At 57.9% G+C, this 18,885-nt stretch overlaps 8 protein-coding genes across 8 annotated transcripts in view; 4 read left to right on the forward strand and 4 right to left on the reverse strand.

Moving 5' to 3' along the window:
• Positions 1–1,366, reverse strand: part of CHGG_10253 (uncharacterized protein) — a gene marked incomplete at both ends in the record, with an annotated part of 1,811 nt that extends 445 nt beyond the window's left edge. The window contains 4 exons of the mRNA XM_001228179.1: positions 34–681; positions 734–1,123; positions 1,195–1,297; positions 1,362–1,366. Coding sequence (XP_001228180.1) covers positions 34–681; positions 734–1,123; positions 1,195–1,297; positions 1,362–1,366 — 1,146 coding nt within the window. The remainder of the gene's footprint in view (positions 1–33; positions 682–733; positions 1,124–1,194; positions 1,298–1,361) is intronic.
• Positions 1,367–1,985: 619 nt separating this feature from the next.
• CHGG_10254 (uncharacterized protein) lies at positions 1,986–3,437 on the forward strand (the record flags this gene model as incomplete). The annotated part of the gene is made up of 1 exon (XM_001228180.1): positions 1,986–3,437. The coding sequence occupies one exon, from the start codon at positions 1,986–1,988 to the stop codon at positions 3,435–3,437; it is 1,452 nt and encodes a 483-aa protein (XP_001228181.1).
• A 460-nt stretch (positions 3,438–3,897) lies between these two features.
• CHGG_10255 (ATP synthase beta chain, mitochondrial precursor) lies at positions 3,898–6,233 on the reverse strand (the record flags this gene model as incomplete). Its single annotated transcript, XM_001228181.1, has 9 exons — positions 3,898–4,592; positions 4,649–4,691; positions 4,967–5,417; positions 5,489–5,549; positions 5,609–5,651; positions 5,712–5,797; positions 5,869–5,883; positions 5,976–6,130; positions 6,223–6,233. 9 exons carry the CDS (start codon positions 6,231–6,233, stop codon positions 3,898–3,900), a joined length of 1,560 nt encoding a protein of 519 aa, XP_001228182.1.
• Positions 6,234–6,879: 646 nt separating this feature from the next.
• On the reverse strand, positions 6,880–8,141 carry CHGG_10256 (uncharacterized protein; the record flags this gene model as incomplete). Its single annotated transcript, XM_001228182.1, has 4 exons — positions 6,880–6,921; positions 7,027–7,666; positions 7,719–8,054; positions 8,113–8,141. 4 exons carry the CDS (start codon positions 8,139–8,141, stop codon positions 6,880–6,882), a joined length of 1,047 nt encoding a protein of 348 aa, XP_001228183.1.
• Positions 8,142–9,821: 1,680 nt separating this feature from the next.
• On the forward strand, positions 9,822–10,114 carry CHGG_10257 (uncharacterized protein; the record flags this gene model as incomplete). Its single annotated transcript, XM_001228183.1, has 2 exons — positions 9,822–9,946; positions 10,102–10,114. 2 exons carry the CDS (start codon positions 9,822–9,824, stop codon positions 10,112–10,114), a joined length of 138 nt encoding a protein of 45 aa, XP_001228184.1.
• Positions 10,115–10,545: 431 nt separating this feature from the next.
• CHGG_10258 (uncharacterized protein) lies at positions 10,546–12,412 on the forward strand (the record flags this gene model as incomplete). Its single annotated transcript, XM_001228184.1, has 3 exons — positions 10,546–10,993; positions 11,072–11,255; positions 11,305–12,412. The coding sequence occupies 3 exons, from the start codon at positions 10,546–10,548 to the stop codon at positions 12,410–12,412; spliced, it is 1,740 nt and encodes a 579-aa protein (XP_001228185.1).
• Positions 12,413–13,162: 750 nt separating this feature from the next.
• Positions 13,163–14,576, forward strand: CHGG_10259 (uncharacterized protein; the record flags this gene model as incomplete). The annotated part of the gene is made up of 2 exons (XM_001228185.1): positions 13,163–13,959; positions 14,156–14,576. 2 exons carry the CDS (start codon positions 13,163–13,165, stop codon positions 14,574–14,576), a joined length of 1,218 nt encoding a protein of 405 aa, XP_001228186.1.
• A 490-nt stretch (positions 14,577–15,066) lies between these two features.
• Positions 15,067–18,249, reverse strand: CHGG_10260 (uncharacterized protein; the record flags this gene model as incomplete). The annotated part of the gene is made up of 2 exons (XM_001228186.1): positions 15,067–15,608; positions 15,666–18,249. 2 exons carry the CDS (start codon positions 18,247–18,249, stop codon positions 15,067–15,069), a joined length of 3,126 nt encoding a protein of 1,041 aa, XP_001228187.1.
• Between the last annotated feature and the right edge of the window lie 636 nt (positions 18,250–18,885).

Consider the following 18,885-nt stretch of genomic DNA (forward strand, 5'->3'; position numbering starts at 1 on the left):
CCCCCACCCCGGCTTCGTTACCGGCCCGCCCACCCACGGCGTCGTTTGCGGCCCGTGGGTGGTGCGTGGAGAAGAAGGGTCAGATCGTGCCGGGTCCGCGTTTTCGAGGCGAGGTAGGCGGCGAGGAGGAGCAGGCGCGCGGTGGTGGGCAGGAGTGAGGTCCAGTGCCGCGCCGTCGGTCGGGGGGTTGGGGTTGGTGGTGATGGTTTTGGTGGTGGGGGGTGGTTTGGGAGCGTCGTGTTGTTTTTGGGCGGTTGTGGATGTGGTTGTGGTGGTGTTGGTAGGGGGGAGGGCTAGGACGCCCGGGTCGAGAAGACGCTCGTCTTGGAAATGCACGCGCGCCGCGACGAGAAGCTTGGAGAACTCACGCGCCGAGTGGGTGCGCGCGTGGATGGGTGCCGTGAAGCGGGGCCAGAGGGCGGCGCAGGCGTGGCGGAAGGAGGGTAGCGTGCGAGAGGCGGCGCGGGCGAGCGCGTCGTGGACGGCGGCAGTGAAGCGTGCCCAGAGGTCGGCGGTTTCTTGGGTGGTGGTATTAGGGAGCGCCGCGGGAGGGGTCGCAGAGAGGATGGCAATGAAGTCGGTTTTGGTGTAGGTCGGGAAGTGAAGGTGTGGGACGGAAGAGGTGAGAAGGAAGTTGGGTGGCGGGGAGGTGACGATGAAGACTGTCGCTAGGCAAGGGATCTGGGCCCAGTTAGTACATGGGGAGGTTGAGATCTTATCAGACTTTGCTTACGATCTCAGACAACCTTGCCAAAGCAGGAAGCAGAGTATGAGGGGCGTCTCGCTGGCGGTCGATGCCGTCAAAGACGAGCACGAAGCGGAAGCCGTCGGGGCGAGGAGTGTACTTGAGCATTTTGGACAGCTCGACTGTCAACTGCGATACAGTCTCGCACCTCGGAGGGGCAGCATTCCATTCTAAGGCATCGGCAACTCTGCCAACAACGGTCTCATAAAGATGGCGGGCTGTGATGAATTCTGCCGAGTTGACCACGGCATGTTTGAGACGAAACCCATCATCCCCGGTCTGATTTGAGAGTTTCGCCAGTAGGGCCGTCGTGATGGTACTCTTCCCTGTGGCTTCGGTGCCGTAGATGACCACGTTTCGACATGCTGCAGCGCCGGGCTAAGCTAGTTAGAATAACTCATGATGGTTTCGAGACTTGCTCAAGAGACTCTGTTGATAGAATAACTTACATAAACAAGTGTTGCAAGAAATCGAATCTGTGCTTCTCGACAGGGAAATGAATGATTGAGCGCCTCCAAGACCAGCTCATCGGGGAGCTGGAAGAGAGACCCGCTCATTATTAGGGTGATGTACCTATCAAAACGATAAGTTTAATTTATTGACATGAGGCTCTCACACCATTGTGTAAGAGAAGGCCACTCGCCTGCCGATGCTTACGTCGCGTTACGCGTCGAACTGCAAGCACAATTGGTGTGTGGCCCGGGCGTTATGTCTCCACCCTTGTTCTTGACAGCACCCAGCGGCGTCAGCACAGGGGCTCACCCACTGAACGAACGAGCCACACAGCCACCAATTCCAGGCAATTATTCCCCCAACCTGTGAGACGCCGGCGAGCAAGGCCGCGAACTTTTCGCTAAAATTGGCTCTGGTGTTGAGCAGCATGCATGACAAGCAAGGCACGGGACCAAAGGATGGCCAACGTTAGGTAAAGGATATTTCCAATCAGGCCATTGTTGGGGAATCGACAGACAACACACACATTGTACTCCCCAATCGTCATGCACACTAGATCCTACCCTCCACTCGCTCGGGCAAGGCTGGGTGGTCACTTATGAATGGAAATAAAACCCTTGGCATCTGACGCGGCCCTTCAACCGGTGACTCTTGAAAATACTAGGTTACCTATATCCAAGCCTTCCTCTGTGGAGGTGATACGTTAATAATTCGTGTTAACACAACCTGTCAAGAAACTCGGTCACGTCAAAACAGCACGTTAAAGACCCGGAGAAATCGAAACACCATGCCGGAAGGCCTTGATACTCCCGCCCCGGCGGCGGCTCCTGGGAGACCCTACCACGCCAAACGCCCGCACCGCAAATCTAGAATGGGATGCCGGAACTGCAAGACCCGCAAAGTCAAGTGCGACGAGAGCCGCCCAGTCTGCCATCCGTGTACTCTCCGGGGTGAAAAATGCGTGTACCTGCTTGCACCCCCACCCGCGCGCTCATCCCGGAGCAGGACCGCCTCGCCCGCGTCTTCTTCTTCCGGCAGCAGGCCGGCCCCGACTCCGCCTTCGACCCAGACCCCGGCTTCCGATCCGGACCTCGCCCTGTTGGGCAGACACACCCCCGCCGTCACCCACCAACCCCAGTTCATACCAAGCGGCCACAGCGAGGCCGACATGCGGCTGCTGTGGTTCTACACCACCGCCACCTACGCCTCCTTCTCGACCGGCCAGCTCAAAGAACGCAGCGTGGACGTTATCCTCCGCGTCAATGTCGTCCAGCAGGCCTTCGCCAACCCCTTCCTGATGAACTGCCTCCTAGGGCTCACCGCGATGCACGTCAACTACCTGGGGATACCCCACATGGGGATATCCCGTGCGCTCGAAGCACACTACCGCACCCAAGGCCTCGAGTCCTACCGCAAAGCCATCGAAGCTGCCGACCCAACCACCTACCCAGCCCTCCTCGCGACCTCCCTCTTCCTCTGCGGCCTATCCACTCATGTCTTCCGGGGCGAAGACGCGCGGCCCTTCTCCCTGCTCGACTGGATGATGCTGTGGAAGGGCATCGGGGCCATCATCGACGTGACCAACCTTCCGCACATGTTCCGGACGGGCATCGCGGCGCTGCTCTTCCGCCCCGCCGTCGACATGGACGCGTCGGCGCGCGCCCTGCCCAACTACCTGCTCTTCATGATCACCTCGGTCAAGCCCGACGACGCCGACTACCCGCTCGTGCCCAAGTACTACAAGGCGCTCAAGTTCCTCGGCTCGCTCTACCTCGAGCTGCGCAACGGCTTCAGCCACCGCCTGTTCCTCCGCACCGTCACCTTCCTCACCTACCTCCCCAAAGTCATCCTCGCGGCCGCGCGCGAACGCCGCCCGCGCGCGCTGGTCATCCTGGCGCACTACATGGTCTTCGTCACCTTCAAAGCCCGAGCGTGCTGGTGGATGGACGGGATAGCCGGGTTCGAGATCCCCAACATTGCGCGGTTCCTGGGCCCCGCGTGGGCCCCGCTGCTGCGGGTGCCGCTGGCGGCGCTGGAGGTGGGGGGCGACAACCGGGCGATTGCGCGGCTGCTGCTGGACGACCCGGAGTGGGACGAGCCGACCGACATGGGGGTGGAGCCGGCGTCGCCGGAGGGGGAGCGGGAGCTCGCGATCCGGGCGCTGATGGAGGAGGATGTGGCGCCTGAGGTGCAGGCGTATCGGGAGAGGAAGATGCAGTTGCAGCTTCGTAATTCCTAACTAGACGGGGGTGGAGGGGGAGGGAGTTTGCCTCGTAGGATGCGCATGGGTTGGATGGGATGGATTTGTTTTATACTTGCGGGTATCCAGTGGAGTTCGGCTTTGGGATTTAGTATGTGACCCTGGAGTGGTCAATTCATTGTCATCGCAAGGATGTGCGATGCGTGAATAAGTGTAAGAGAAGGTGGAGGGAAATAAAAAACAAAATAAAAAATAGAACGATCACCATTCACAGAAGAGGCGGGACCACCCATTTCGAGACATAGATGTACCTATCAATAAGGCCACCACGGACGGGGAGAGAATCACAAGAGCAGACGTCACAAATCAGGCCAGGGACAGAGAAATTGATTGATACACAGCTCACAAAAGAAACTTGACTGAGCTAGGGAACTCCCCGGAAACCATTCGCTTCTATACACAGGTAACCGAATCCTTCCCGGTTTTACAGGCCAACCGATTAAGCGCTCTGCTCGAGCTCAGCCAGAATCTTCTCACCCTTCTCCCGCGCCGACGCAAAGTCGCCAACCATGTAGAAAGCACCCTCGGGAAGGTCGTCACCCTCACCGGCCAGGATGGACTTGAACGAGTTGATGGTGTCCTTGAGGTCGACGAGCTTGCCCTCGATACCAGTGAAGACCTGGGCGACAGTGAAGGGCTGGCTCAGGAAACGCTGGATCTTACGGGCGCGCTCGACGGTAAGCTTGTCAGCTTCCGACAGTTCGTCCATACCGAGAATGGCAATGATGTCCTGCAGCGACTTGTACTCCTGGAGGATCTGCTGGACGCGCGAGGCGATGTCGTAGTGCTCCTGGCCGACAATACGGGGGTCGAGCATACGGGACTTGGAGTCGAGAGGGTCGACGGCGGGGTAGATACCCAACTCGGAGATACCACGGGACAAGACAGTGGTGGCGTCCAAATGGGCGAAGGTGGTGGCGGGCGCAGGATCCGTCAGATCGTCAGCGGGGACGTAGACGGCCTGGACGGAGGTAATGGAGCCCTTCTTGGTGGTGGTAATACGCTCTTGCATACCACCCATGTCGACGGCGAGGGTGGGTTGGTAACCGACGGCAGAGGGGATACGACCCAGAAGGGCAGACACCTCGGAACCGGCCTGGGTGAAACGGAAGATGTTGTCGATGAAGAGAAGCACTGCCCGGGTTAGCGTCCTGGCTGATAATCTGCCATGCGGGGGTAAATTAGCTCACCATCCTGACCCTCCTCGTCACGGAAGTACTCGGCGACGGTCAACTGTTGTATGGCGATGAGATGTTAGCTAGTTGTCGCAAGCAGATGTGAAGTGATTGCCAGCTAGTTGTCGCAAGCAGATGAAAGAGCAGAACGTGGACAGGACGAGATGAGCGGAGAGGCCGAGGTGCACTCCATCTTGGGCAACACCCAGGCCGAGTCACTGACTCTCCAGGCAGCACCTGAATCTCAAGATCTCATGGCAAGAGCAACCGAGTCCGATGGGAAAGAACGGTGAAGCAAAAGGGGAAGCAATGAAGAAAGATGGGGCAACTTACACCGGTAAGGGCGACACGGGCACGGGCTCCGGGGGGCTCGTTCATCTGACCGAAGACAAGGGCGACCTTGGACTCGCCGTCGAGCTGAATGACGGAGGTCTCCTGCATTTCGTGGTACAGATCGTTACCCTCACGGGTACGCTCGCCGACACCGGTGAAGACGGAGTAACCACCGTGGGCCTTGGCGATGTTGTTGATGAGCTCCTGAATGAAGACGGTCTTGCCGACACCGGCACCACCGAAGAGACCAATCTTTCCACCACGAGCGTAGGGAGCAAGCAGATCCACGACCTTGATACCCGTCACCAGAATCTCAGCGGTGGTCGACTGGTCAACGAACTCGGGAGCCTCGGCATGAATGGGCAGGAACTTGTCCGTCTTGATGGGCCCACGCTCGTCGATCGGGTCACCAGTGACGTTCATGATACGGCCGAGAGTGGCAGGGCCGACACTATACGCCATCCATGTCAGCCAACGCCCAAGCCTTTCGGCATTTTGTCCCTCTTGGGTGATTCAACTCACGGGATGGTGATGGGAGCACCAGTGTCAGCAGCCTTGGCACCACGGACGAGACCCTCAGTACCTAGATATTCCCCGTTTAGAAGACCTTCCTCGATATGGCGCACGGCAAGGGGAACCAACCGTCCATGGCAATGCACCTCACGACGTTCTCGCCGAGATGTTGCTACGTCGGGCAGTTAGCACACTGGATTGGGACAGTTGGCGGGGGGGGATCTTGGCATACCGAGACCTCGAGGACGAGCTTCTGGCCATTGTTGTTGGTCTCGAGGGCGTTGAGAATGGGGGGGAGCTTGTCGGTATCGAACTTGACTGTCGACGGCGTCAGTTGTATGCGACCGGGAGCTGCCCACCGGGGCACGTTGGGCCACAGAGCTACTAACCATCGACGACGGCACCTGTTGGGTTTGCGCGGTTAGCCAAGCCCAGTGAAACAATTTTCCCGGACCACCCCGGGCACACGACGGGGCGTCCAATCGAGAAAGCTTACCGATGACCTGGTAGATCTTGCCGTCACCAACACCGGCTGTGCTGGCGAACCTGCTGAGGGCGGGGGCCCGGAAGTTGAGGCTGGCCGGGCGAACGGCGCGACGAGTCGTCGCGGCGAACGACGGACGGGCTGTCCGGGCAAAGGCGGAAATGCCGCTGCGCGAGGGGAAAAGTCTTTGCATCAGTATCAATTGGACTCAATTGGCGCCCCCCACGCGGGGGAGCTCGGTATTCCGGCGACAACTCACCTCTTGAACATCGTGCCGATGATGAAGGGCGGACTTTGAGACGGTGGATGTGCAGTAAGGAAAGATGGGCTCGGGGGAGGTGGAAGAAAACGGGTTCGAAAATCTCTCGACGAGCTTTCGGCTAGGAGCTGCGGAGCTCCAACTTTACACGTGACTTGTTGTTTTTGGGAAAATAGGTGGGCCTCGGACCCCAGCCCTCCCGTCCAACTCGCAACTTCAGTCGCTGTTTTCTTGAATTTTCAGGCCGCAGCAGGGAGAGATTTGCCGACAGATTCTCTGCTCGCTCTGCCTGCTCGAGGCTTAGGTTTACGGCGTTTAACGTGCCAACTTCCTCTACAAGACTTAATTTTACTTACTTGTTATAGCCACATTGCCCCGATATAGAGGATTTCTCTCTCCGACTAACTGCATGCACCCTGCAACCATTTTCGTTGCTGTTGAAACGGCCCACCGGGAGGTCCCGGGTCGGGCCTTGACTTCGAGGGCGCCATCTTCACGGCCTAGCTGCTTATTGGACGGGAACAAGTGGCATTTTGCTGGCAATTCCCAAATCCTGTAATTGCATCGGAAAGGCGACGTTCAAACCATCTGAACACATCCCTTTCCCTTCCTACAATTACCCCGCTCTGTCTTCCTTTTTGAGCACACAAACACACGCTAAGAATAAGATGGATACAACAGTATTTCTCGATGCCCACGCTGTCCCCAGTTTTGAGTCTACAGTTTACTGCTGTAGCACCCTTGATTCCGGTGCCAGAATCTTAAGGCCATATTAGCATACCGCAAAAACGAGGGGATCGAGACTCGACTTACAAAAGCAGTTCGGCACGGGATGTACACATGCATGCAGTTCTTCCTGCCGTTCCACTCGAGGGGCTGAGTGAAGAAGCGGGTGCCTTCGTCCAGGCGACAGAACCCGCCGTTGTCCTTGGTGTCCGAATCCAGCACGATGCGGTAAGTGCCAGCATCCTCGATGCCGATGCGGTAATCGGTGAAGCTCTGGGTCGGGTGGAAGTTGAAGACGAACACCAGCCCGGCCCGCTCAAAAACAATCACCTTGTCGCCCTCGTGCTTGAGCGAGATGTAGGCCTGTGGGGCGTGCAGCCAGCCGTACTTGCCCTCGCAGACGTTCATGGAGCGGTCGAAGTTGTTGAGGAACTGGTAACGCAGCAGGTGGTCTTCGGTCAAATTCAGCTGCCGCCGGGCGTACCAGAACGAGTTTTGGTTGCCCTCGCGCGGGAAGTCGAGCCACTCGGGGTGGCCAAACTCGTTACCTTCGAAGTTGAGCCAGCCCTCGCCGCCTAGGCCGTGCGTCAGGAGACGGATCATCTTGTGCAGCGCCATGCCGCGGTCGATGACGGGGGTCAGGGGCGCGAGGGTCGACATGTTGGTGTAGAGCTCGGCGTCGCAGAGGTGCATCATGAGGGACTTGTCGCCGACCAGACTACACAAGGTTAGTGAAACACACACACAACAAACAGTGCTGGTAAACTCACGCTTGATCGTGGCTCTCGGCGTAAGCGATGGTCTTCTCTCCGTGGCGACGGTTGGTCAGCGTAAAGCAAATATTGCCGATATCCCAGTCCTCGTCCTTCTTCTCCTTCAGGATCTTGATCCACATGTCGGGAATAGCCATAGCCAGCCGGTAATCGAACCCAACACCGCCCAGAGACAGCGGCAGGCACAATGCCGGCATCCCTGAGACATCCTCGGCCACGGTGATGGCATTTGGGTACAGTTCGTGGAGCATCTCGTTGGCAATCATGAGGTAAACCACCGCCTCCTCGTCAACGGCGGCACCAAAGTACTCGTGGTAGCCGCCAGAAAAGCCACTGTAGATGTTAGCCCGGTACGCATTACTCGCGGATGGATGAAAAAGGATGGACTCACGTTCCGATGCCGTGATGCGTGTAAAGCATGCTGGTGACGCCGTCAAACCGGAAGCCGTCGAATTGGTACTCGTCCATCCAGAACCGCAGGTTGCTCAGCAAGAAACGCATAACCTCATGGTGGCCATAGTTGAACAGCCGGCTATCCCAGAGCTCGTGCCTGCCCTTAGCGCCCTCGTGGAAATAATGGTGGTCCGTCCCGTCGAACTCGTTCAGCCCGTCCAGCACGTTCTTGGACGCATGGCTGTGCACCACGTCAAGCAAGACGACCAAACCCAAACTGTGGGCCACATCCACCAGCTCCTTCAGGTCCTCGGGCTCGCCGTAGCGACTGCTGGCGGCGAAGAAGTTGTTCACCTGGTAGCCAAAGCTGGCATAGTACGCGTGCTCCATGATGGCCATGAGCTGGATGGCGTTGTATCCCAGGCCCTTGATGCGCGGGAGCATGTTCTTGGTGAACTCCTTGTAGGTGGTGACGCGCAGCTCGGGGGACGAGATGCCGACGTGGGCCTCGTAGATACGCAGACTGGCCGGCTTCTGCGGTCTCGAGTGCTTGAAAGAGTACTGGTCCGCGGCCGGCGGGTTCCAGAAGCGGGCATCGTACGCGGGGGAGACGGACAGGTCCTGCGTGACGTAGTTAATCCAGGCGGGCAGTCTATCAACCCATTCTGCCGTGGGCAGCTCGAGGGTAATCTAGGAACGTTAGGTCGCGTCTCATAATGATTGGGGAGAAGGGGGGGTGCTTGCCTTGATTTTGGAGTTGTGAGGAATGGCCGGCTTGCCGTCGGCTGTTGGGGGAACGGTAATCTCAAAAACGCCGTACTCATTCTTCTTCATAGGATGGGTGCTCTTGTCCCATTTGTCTAAAAATGTGAGAATGCGGTTTTCACATCACTTGGGGGTACAACTTACTGAAGTCGCCGATAAGAGAAGCTTGAACGGCGTTGGGAGCCCACTCCCTGTAGACAATGCTACCGTCCTCCTTCACCCGCAGTCCAAAGAGTTCAGTCCCCTGGCGCAGGTTAGCAGATGGGAAGACCGAGGCTGAGGCGGGCCGTCTGTACCTTGCTGAACTTGTCCAAACCGCCCTCCGTCTCATCGATTCTCTTGATCCACTCTTGGGCCTTGCTGAAGCGTCGCTTCAGTGAGTCCTTGAAAGGCTCCAGCCAAGGGTCCAGCTTTAAAACGCCTGTTCTGGAGTCAGTCTCAGGTCATGATACCAAGCACTGGGGGCTGCGGGGCATCAGACCGGTGCCATCCCGAGGAATATCATCTTCGGCCACCTTGGCGCCGCCCACCAAGGTGTTGGAGGAATTCTCAGCGATGGGATCCATTCCAGTAGAATTCGTTTGCTTTGGGTAAGCAGCGTCGGTTTTTATATCCTTGACGTCTGGTTCTTGGTGTCTGGGAAGAGCTGAGAGGGGATAGAGGTGCTCGAGTAGATAGATGCCCTGTATTGCTGTTGATTGCTGTTGACAGGGGCAATTCCCGCAGATTCTGCTAGGTCTAGAAGATGTTGAGCTCAATGGAGAAAGACAAGAATCGATGTTTACTTTGAGGGAAGGAATGTGATGACTCTGGAAGCGGGGCGATGAAAATACGAAAATGACGGTCACACTGATGAGCACCCGGGAGCTGTCCTTCGGCTAGGTGCGAGCTTGATGAGCTTCGAAGATGGCCTGCATGCACATGTAAATGCTAGATTACATCATGGGTCCTCTGCAATCCCAACCGAATCAAATCTTCCCCGACAAGAGCCCCGAGGGGCAACTTCGTGCCCAAAATAAAAAGCCGTTAGCGGCTACCTACCGCTTTGCCCCCTGCGCCGTCCGCAAGTTGGTCTGCCAACTTCGGTTCCAGGGGTGCTCAGCAGCTGAACCACCTTATCGCAGATGTGACGAAGGAGGATAAGACGATGTGATCACTAGGCGGTTCGGGACGGCCCTCCCTTGCAATCTTTGGCGAAAGGGGAGAGAGCTGACTTTACCAGATTCCGCGTTTGAAGCTTTACTGTGGAAAGACCTAATTTAACAATAATTATTAAGACTAGAAGAAATGAACTGAAAAAACACACCAACTGCACATTGACATTCTTTCCTCTCGAGTCCCGTCCGTTGGACAACGAACGGGTCTAGATTGGCTCAAAGCTTAGGTGGGCCCCAATACAGGGACTGGCTGGTCGGGTGGCGCAAGCTCCAAGCAGATCTGGCCCCCCGCACCTCAGCGCCGCCTGCCATCGGCTGCCTAGTTATCGGTGTCAATCGTCTAACACCGAGCTCCAGCATGTGGCGCAACCATCTTCCGCCGCTCGGTTTCCCCAGGATTCCGAAACAATCCCAGGGAACTCCGCCTCTTGATCTTACTTCGAACAGGGCCGCTGAGAGGTATCCGACCGCTCTCATCCTTTGAGCATGATCACCGACCGATAGCGACGATGTCGGTCTTTGTACGGGCCCGAGCGCCGATGCGCCCAGATCTCCTCCGAACCGCCCGGCTCCGGCACCCCGCTTACTCGACATCGAGTATCCTCCTCTCGGCCCCCCGCCGGTCGAATTACTTCAATTCCGGGTACAGCAGTAGCTATGATCCCAACCAGGAAACAGGGCGCGGCCCCATATTCAACAAGCACACCTTTGGCGTCCCGCAGTTCTACCCGCGAGACCTGAAGAGGAGGGTGGATGACTACGTCGTAGGCCAGGATCGGGCGAAGAAGACAATATGCTCTGTCATTTTCAATCACTACCAGGGTCTACGGCGGCGTCAGAACCACGAGATCCAAGATCAGCGTCTGCGGGAAAAGCTCCAGAGGCAGAAATATGCCCAGGACCAGGAGGCTTTTGAGAATGCGGGTTACAACAGCACCCGCACGCATCCAGTCGAAGGTGGGCGGTGGCCCTCGCGTCGTTCTACGTTTCCTTTGGGATCTCGGCGACAGGCTGATAATAACTTTGCTGTTGAAGATGAATATCAGAAGTACCACGAAGCAGCGGGGGGAACATACAAGATCCCCGACAATCTATACGAGCCCCTTACCGACGACTTCTACATCCCGGAAAACTTCGCCGCGCCAGAGCATGTCAAGATCGACAAGAGCAACTTACTTTTGATCGGACCTACTGGCGTGGGGAAGACGTACATACTCGAGTGGGTCGGCCAGATCCATTGCTCCCAACCTGTGCTGACCCCAATGTAGAACTCTGAGCAAGAAGCTTAACGTGCCATTCACCATTAGCGACTGCAACTCGTTTACGCAAGCCGGATATATCGGACAGGACGTCGAATCATGTATCGAACGACTACTCATCGAGGCCAACTACGACATCAAAGCCGCGGAACATGGGATCATCGTGCTAGATGAGTTTGACAAGATTGCGAAACGTGAGACGGTCAATGGCAGGGATGTAGGCGGCGAAGGCGTGCAGCAAGCTCTATTGAAGCTTGTCGAAGGAACCAAGGTCACGATAAACATTAAGGATCAACGACAGTCCCGCACGACGAACAACCCACCTAGCGGCTATGGGCCGTCGAACCCGCAATCAACCCCTCCCGCTGGCAAGGTTGACCAGTATACCATCGACACAACAAACATTCTTTTCGTCTTCTGCGGTGCCTTTGTCGGCTTGGACAAGACGGTCCTCCGGAGAGTCGCCAAGCCCTCCATCGGCTTTGGCTCCGAGGTCCGCGGGCGCAGCGCCTCCATGTCCGGTAGCAAAGACATCCTCCCCCCAGAAATGTACAGCCACCTACCCCATCAACCGGCGTTTGCCGGCGGATCGTCGGGCACCGGGTTCACCCCGCTCGACCTCACCACGCCCGCCGACCTGCAAGCCTACGGCTTCATTCCGGAGCTGATCGGCCGGCTGCACAACATCTGCGCGCTCACGCCGCTCTCGCTGGACGAGCTGTACCGCATCCTGACCGAACCGCGCAACAGCCTGGTGGCCCAGTACACGGCGCTGTTCGAGACGTACCCAAGCAAGCTCAACTTCACGCGCAAGGCGCTCACCGCCATCGCGGAGCGGGCGGCCAAGAACGAGACGGGCGCGCGCGGGCTCAAGATGGAGATGGAGCGCGTGCTGGCCGACCCCATGTACGACGCCCCCACCCCTTACGTGCTGATCACCGAGGGCTGTGTCCAGGGGACTGAGAAGGCGGGATACTGGGGCAAGGATGGCCGCATGGAGATGGAGAGGCGGATGCGTGAGGAGGATGAGCGGGAGACGACGACGACGACGACGACGGGTGGGGGGCATGAGCCGGCGTTTGAGCGGTTCCGTGAGGCGGGGTGGAGCAGTGCGTGATGGGGATGGGGATGGGGTATGGTTTTTATATGGGTTGAATTCATGATGGCACGGCGTTTGGGCACTTGGGCAGCGCTTTCAGCTTGAAGTTTGGGACTTGTGTGTTTTGAAGCGTTGGGATGGGTTTGGCGCATTGATTCGGTCGCCCCTGAGCTGTCTTCAGACTGGGCTTTGGGATGGTGTATTTCAGTTCAGCAAGCGGCAGTATGGTCTTCGGTCGTATATAGCGCCTTGGAATGCATTATCGGGCGTATGCCATAGCGTTCGACTCTTAACATTCACCATTTCCTCCGATGTTTGTGTGTTCATCTATAGTCGTTGAGATGGCCTGGTTGTTGCTGATTGCATCATAGGTAGATACCTAGCTTGGTGGGGCAGCGGGATCGGAGCTTGCACCCCTGGAGGGAAAAATTGAGGGGCGATGCTCAGTGCTACAACATCCCACCATCCCGCGTTCGAGAGCCTCTCTCTAGTTAACGAGCTGCACCACGCATTCTCACAGCCCTGCTTGTTGCGGTATCTCCCATATCTCGTAACCCGCTTCAGCCCGCCGACCTCAACATCCAAAAACGAACCCACGAACCCATTTCCCGACCCTCACAAACCAATGCAACAACCCCACCTCCACACCTGAACGAACCCCTCCGTCCCCAAGAAGCAGACATCGATCGCACCCCGGCCTCACACCACGACCCCTCCACCAACAAACCAAGCCAAACCAAAACCAAAACCAAACCGCAACAACCCAAAATGCCACCCCCAACAACCCCAACACCAAACCCTTCAATCCCCCAAAAAGCCACCCTCACCCCCCTCCCGCCCTTCCAACCCGACCTCTACCAACGCGCCTGGTCCTCCATCCCGCACCCCACCCTCCCCCTCCTCGCCACCGGCCACGCCAAATCCGTCACCGTCTTCTCGCTCGCCACCCTCTCCAAGCACAGCGCCCTGACGGGCGGCCACGCGCGCTCCGTGCGCACCGTCGCGTGGCAGCCTGCGAGGGGTGGTGGTACCGGGGGAGGGAGTGGTGGGAAGAGGTTGGGGTTGGTGACGGGGAGTTTTGATGCGACGGCGGGGTTGTGGAGTTTTGAGGGGGATGCGGATGCTGCTGCGGGGGGTGGTGGTGGGGGGTTGGAGAGGGAGGTGAGGATGGGTGGTGGTGGTGGTGGTGGTGGTGAGAGTGAAGAGGAGGAGGAGGTGAGGGAGTGGGAGTTTAATTTGGTGTTGGAGGGGCATGAGAACGAGGTCAAGTCGCTGGCGTTTTCGCCGGGCGGGCAGTATCTGGCGACGTCGAGCCGCGATAAGTCGGTGTGGATCTGGGAGGATGTGTCGTCCGGGCAGGGCGGGGATGATGAGGATGAGTGGGAGACGGTCGCGGTGCTGAGCGAGCATGACGGCGATGTCAAGGCTGTCGCGTGGTGCCCGTCGAACCTGCCGAATGCGAGGGCCGGTGTCGGGCGGCAGCACAACAGCTCCGAGGTGCTCGCCAGCGCGAGTTATGATGATACCGTTAGGGTGTGGCGGGAGGATGCCGATGGGGAGTGGGTGTGTGTGGCAGTGTTAGAGGGGCATGGCGGGACAGTGTGGGGGCTACAGTGGGAGGGGAAGGAAAGGCAGGATGGGCGGTTCCCAAGGTTGATGACCTTCTCGGCCGGACGGGTCCGATCCAGGGTGTGGACGCTAAGAGTGGACGGAAGAAGGAGGAGGAGGAGGAGGGCCCAGCAAAAGGGGAATCCCATTTAGGTCCGGGTTCGGCGGGGTGCCGAGCACGATGCGGAGGTCGCTCAGGGAGGAGTGGGACTGCACGGCCGTGCTGCCCAAAGTGCACACGCGGGATGTGTACTCGGTGTCGTGGAGTGCCGACACCGGGCTAGTGGCTAGCACGGGCAGTGATGGCATCATTGCGGTATACGCCGAGGAGAGCGCGCCCGAGGACGTCGCCAAGTCGGGTGTGGAAGGGGGAGCAGAAAATGGCACATCCGGGCCGAAAAGTAACTGGAAAGTATTGGGCACCATCACCCGCGCCCACGGCCCGTACGAGGTCAACCACATCACATGGTGCAAGAGGTTTGACCCTGGGGCAGAACACAAGGGCAAGGAGGAGATGCTGGTCACGACAGGTGATGATGGGGTCGTTCGGCCGTGGCAGGTCAGGATATCATGACTGGCTAAACTACCGCGGTGACATAGAATAAATAGAAAGCAAGTCTTTTCCCTCAACAATCATCGAGTTTCTTTTTCGTCTGGCGTAACCTCCTTCTGAAATCTCCCTTTTCCGGAGTAGTATATGCTTTCGGCGTCGTTTACAGAGGGTAAATATGATGGATACAAGTAGTCCCGGGTACTATTTTTGAGCAATCAAGGATCACTCTACATGTTCGGCAAATGGGTAAGTTAAATCGGTAATGGTCATTTCTCATCATTCAAGAACTGCTCGCTTTTGTACATGTAGTGTCTCCTGGCTAGGTGGAATCACCTCCAAGGGAGAGTGCCTCCCCATTACCCAACAGATACCATGCGAGCAACAAAGGAAAGGTTTAATGATCCCCCCTACCCAATGATCTATTACTCGAGCATAAGATGATCGATGATGATACAAAAGACAGACCTTATGAGAACTGTCTACAGGTTACGCCTCAGCCACGGCCGCGGGCTTACTCGCCCTTGAGCTTGTCCTGCTTGACGGAGAAGGCCATCTCCAAGAGATCCTGCTCCTCCTTGGTATGCGACGCCTTCAGACCCGTAGCCACCGACGCGCTAGGGTTACGACCGGCGTACATGACGTGCTTACGGTGGTGGTGCTGCGTCTGGTTGAGCAGCGTCTCGATACGCGGCTGCGTGTAGCTCCAAGCGCCGGCGTTCAGGGGCTCCTCCTGGGCCCAGACGATGGTCTTGGCATTGGGGTACATGTCAAGGTTCTCGCGCAGCTGCTCCCACGGGAAGGGGTGGAGCTGCTCGATGCGGGTAATGGCGACGTTGTCGACCTTGTTGTCGCCGCGGTACTTGTGAAGGGCACCATACACCTGGCCCGAGCAGAGGATGACACGGTCGATCTCGTCGTGCGACTTGATGGCGCCAGCCTCGTGCGCCGGGTCAGCGATGATCCACTGGAACTGAGAGTCGCCCGTGAACTCCTCAATATCGGAGCGAGCGAGAGGGTGGCGCAGCAGCGACTTGGAGAAGAAGAGGATGAGGGCTAGACGGCAAATTAGCATACATCAGATCAGAAGACGCCGAATACCCGGCAACTTACGCTTCCGGAATTGCCGGTTCATCTGGCGGCGGAGAATGTGGAACAGATTGGCGGGAGTGGTCATGTAGGCAATCTGGACGTTGGAGTCTTGGTGCTGGCGCTGCAACTTGTCGTCCGAGGGGAAAACACGGGGATCCTCGTTGCAGAGCTGGAGGAAGCGCTCCAGGCGGCCGGAGGAGTGTTCGGGACCCTGGCCGTCGTAACCGTGGGGGAGGGACATGACGAGGCCGGTACGCTGCATCCATTTCTGCTCACCGGAGGCGATGAACTGATCGATGATACATTGAGCATTGTTGGCGAAGTCACCAAACTGAGCTTCCCACATGACAAAACCGTTAGGGTCGGTCAGGGAGTAGCCGTACTCGAAGCCGAGAGCGCCGAACTCGCTAAGGGACGAGTTAGAAATGACAAACTTGCCCTGGTCCTTGCTCAGGTGCTGGAGCGGCGTGTAGGTGTCCTCGGTCTCCTGGTCGTGGAAGACGGCATGGCGCTGCGAGAAAGTGCCACGCTCAACGTCCTGTCCCGAGATGCGGACGTGGCGGCCCTCGGTGACGAGGGTGCCAAACGCCAACGCCTCAGCGGTCGACCAGTCGATGTTTTTGCCTTCAAGCACGGACTTGGTCCGGTTGGTGAGAATGCGCTTCAGGTTGCGGTGGGCGTTGAAGCCCTCGGGCGTGGAGCCGATGACCTCGGCGATGTGCTCCAGAGTCTTCTGGTCGACACCGGTCGGCTTGTGTGGCAACACCTCGGAGGCTAGCTCCTTGGGGGACTTGAAGCCGTTCCAAGCACTGGTGGTCCACTCCTTAGAGGTAGGCTGGTAATCCTTGGATTTGGAGAAGCTCTCTTCCAGCATACCCCAGACCCACTGCTTGTGCTCCTCGACGTCCTCCTTGGTGAAAGTACCCTCCTTCAGGAGCTTGTCGACATAGATCTGGAGTTGCGGGTTCTTCTCCTGGATGCGCTTGTACATCAGGGGCTGGGTGAAAGACGGCTGGTCGGTCTCGTTGTGGCCGTGCTTCCGGTAACAGACCATGTCAATGATGACATCCTGCTTGAACTCGGCGCGCCAGTCGGCAGCCAACTGGCAGACGAAGTTGACAGCCTCGACGTCGTCGGCGTTAACGTGGAAGACGGGGGCGTCGATCGCCTTGGCGATGTCCGTGCAGTAGGGGGTCGAGCGGGAGTAACGAGGATCCGTGGTGAAGCCGATCTGGTTGTTGACAACCAAATGGATCGTGCCGCCGGTGGAGAAGGCCGGGAGGGAATGGAAGCCGAGACACTCGTAGACGACACCCTGGGCGGCAAAGGCAGCATCGCCGTGGAGGAGGACGGCCATGGCGCTGCGGTGGGTAGCCTCGTCGTTGTTGTAGTGCTGGATAGCACGGACCTTGCCGAGCACGACGGGGTCCTCAGCTTCCAGATGTGACGGGTTGGCTACTAGAGACAGCTGCACGCGCTTTCCAGAGGGCGTGGGCCGCTCAAAGTTCATGCCCAAGTGGTATTTGACGTCACCGGAACCTTCGTCTTCAGCACCGGCAGTACCAGCAAACTCGCTGAAGATGGACTCGTTGGGTTTCCTAACGACGTTGCTCAGCACGTTAAGGCGACCACGATGCGGCATGCCAATGACGATGTCCTTGACGCCATAGTCGACGCTACGGTCAATGAGCGCCTTCATACCGGGTACCAAAGTCTCGCAACCCTCCAGGCCGAATCGCTTATCGTTGGGGTACTTGGTGGAGAGGAAGGATTCGAAGCTGGAGCTCCAAATAAGACGATCCAGGATGCGGCGCTTCTCGTCGATGGAGTACTTGAAGGGTTGCGGTACCTCAACGCGCTCGCGCAACCAATCGCACTTTTCCCTGTCAGGAATGTGGATGAACTCGACGCCGTACGAGCCGCAGTAGATCTTCTCGCATGCATCAACGATCTCGCGGAGCGTCATCTTCTCACGGCCCTCGCGCTTGAAGCGGGGCAGGATACCGGGACCCAGGGTGTACTCGGTATCGAGGTCCTTCTCGGTGAACTGGTAGTAGTCGAGCTCGAGCTCCTTGGGGCGGATGTTACCGAAGCCCTTGGAAGCATTACGGATGCCCAGGGGGTCGATCTTGGACTTGTGGTGGCCACGGGCCTGGTATGCGCGCACGAGCAGTTGGACCTTCAAGTGGTTGTCGACGTCGGAACCCTCACCAATGCCAACACCAGCGCCGGCGGCGAGGCCAACGACAGCCTCGCTGCCGGGCACAAGAGACGGTGGGGGCGTGAAGGCCTGGGAGATGGGCATATCGCCGCTCTCCATGTTCTTGAAGTAGACCTGCCACGAAACATGGACGCTCTCGGGGTCCTGCTTCCACTGCAGGTACATCTCATCGATGTAATTCGCCGTGTTCCCCGAGAGGAAGTTGTCGTTCGAGTTGGGCGGGTTATGCAGGGCGCTCTCGAAGCGTTTTTGGGCGGCGATGGCGAGCGGGCGGCGGGCAGCGGCGGGCCTCAGGTTGGCGCGCGCCGAGACGGTGGCTGTCGAGAAGCATCGCGACGATGAAGCCGCGGCGCTCTGTAGCGCCCGGATGGAGGTGCGCAGCATCTCGGCCAGGTGTTACGGGGTTTTAGTTGTTGGTGTTGTGAGGGTTTATGGGGTAGGTGGTGACCTCAAAAACAAACTGCGAGAAAAAACCAACGGGTCGTTAGGAATAGGTGGAAATCGAAACCCGCCGGGTATCGTAACTACCGTACTGTGTGTGTATAAGAAGACAGCCAACGGCAGCAGAAACTAAAAGAGCGGCGGAGTAAGTCGCGTATAAGGTGGTACAAAAAGCGGAAACTATATCGTCAAAGGACGAGATGTCTGATTTTGGGACATTCCAGGTGGGCGTGTCCGTCCCAATCTTTGGTGAGCTGTTTTTTTTGTGGTTTGGTTTGGGTTTGCAAAATGACCAAGTCTTTGCCCGCTTCCATGCCCTGGACTGGGCTGCTGAAAAAGGGCGCTGGGCCGGAGACGATGACGGCAATTTTCGCTGGCGGGTGACTTGGGGACCTGCAAGAGAACCCCTGTCCGATACCCGATGCAACCAACCAGCGGTCGCCCTGCGGCACTTGGATGCTCACTTGGTGTGGCCAAGCCACGGCTAGACGGAAGCAGCGTGTGAGCCCGAGGCCTCTGTGTCGCCTTTTGGGACAACCGCGAACCCGCCACCCACTTCCTTGTCTCGTTCTTCGGTCG

Source organism: Chaetomium globosum, genomic scaffold (genome assembly GCF_000143365.1).
Source record: "Chaetomium globosum CBS 148.51 scaffold_7 genomic scaffold, whole genome shotgun sequence".
NCBI classification, from domain to species: Eukaryota; Fungi; Ascomycota; class Sordariomycetes; order Sordariales; family Chaetomiaceae; genus Chaetomium; species Chaetomium globosum.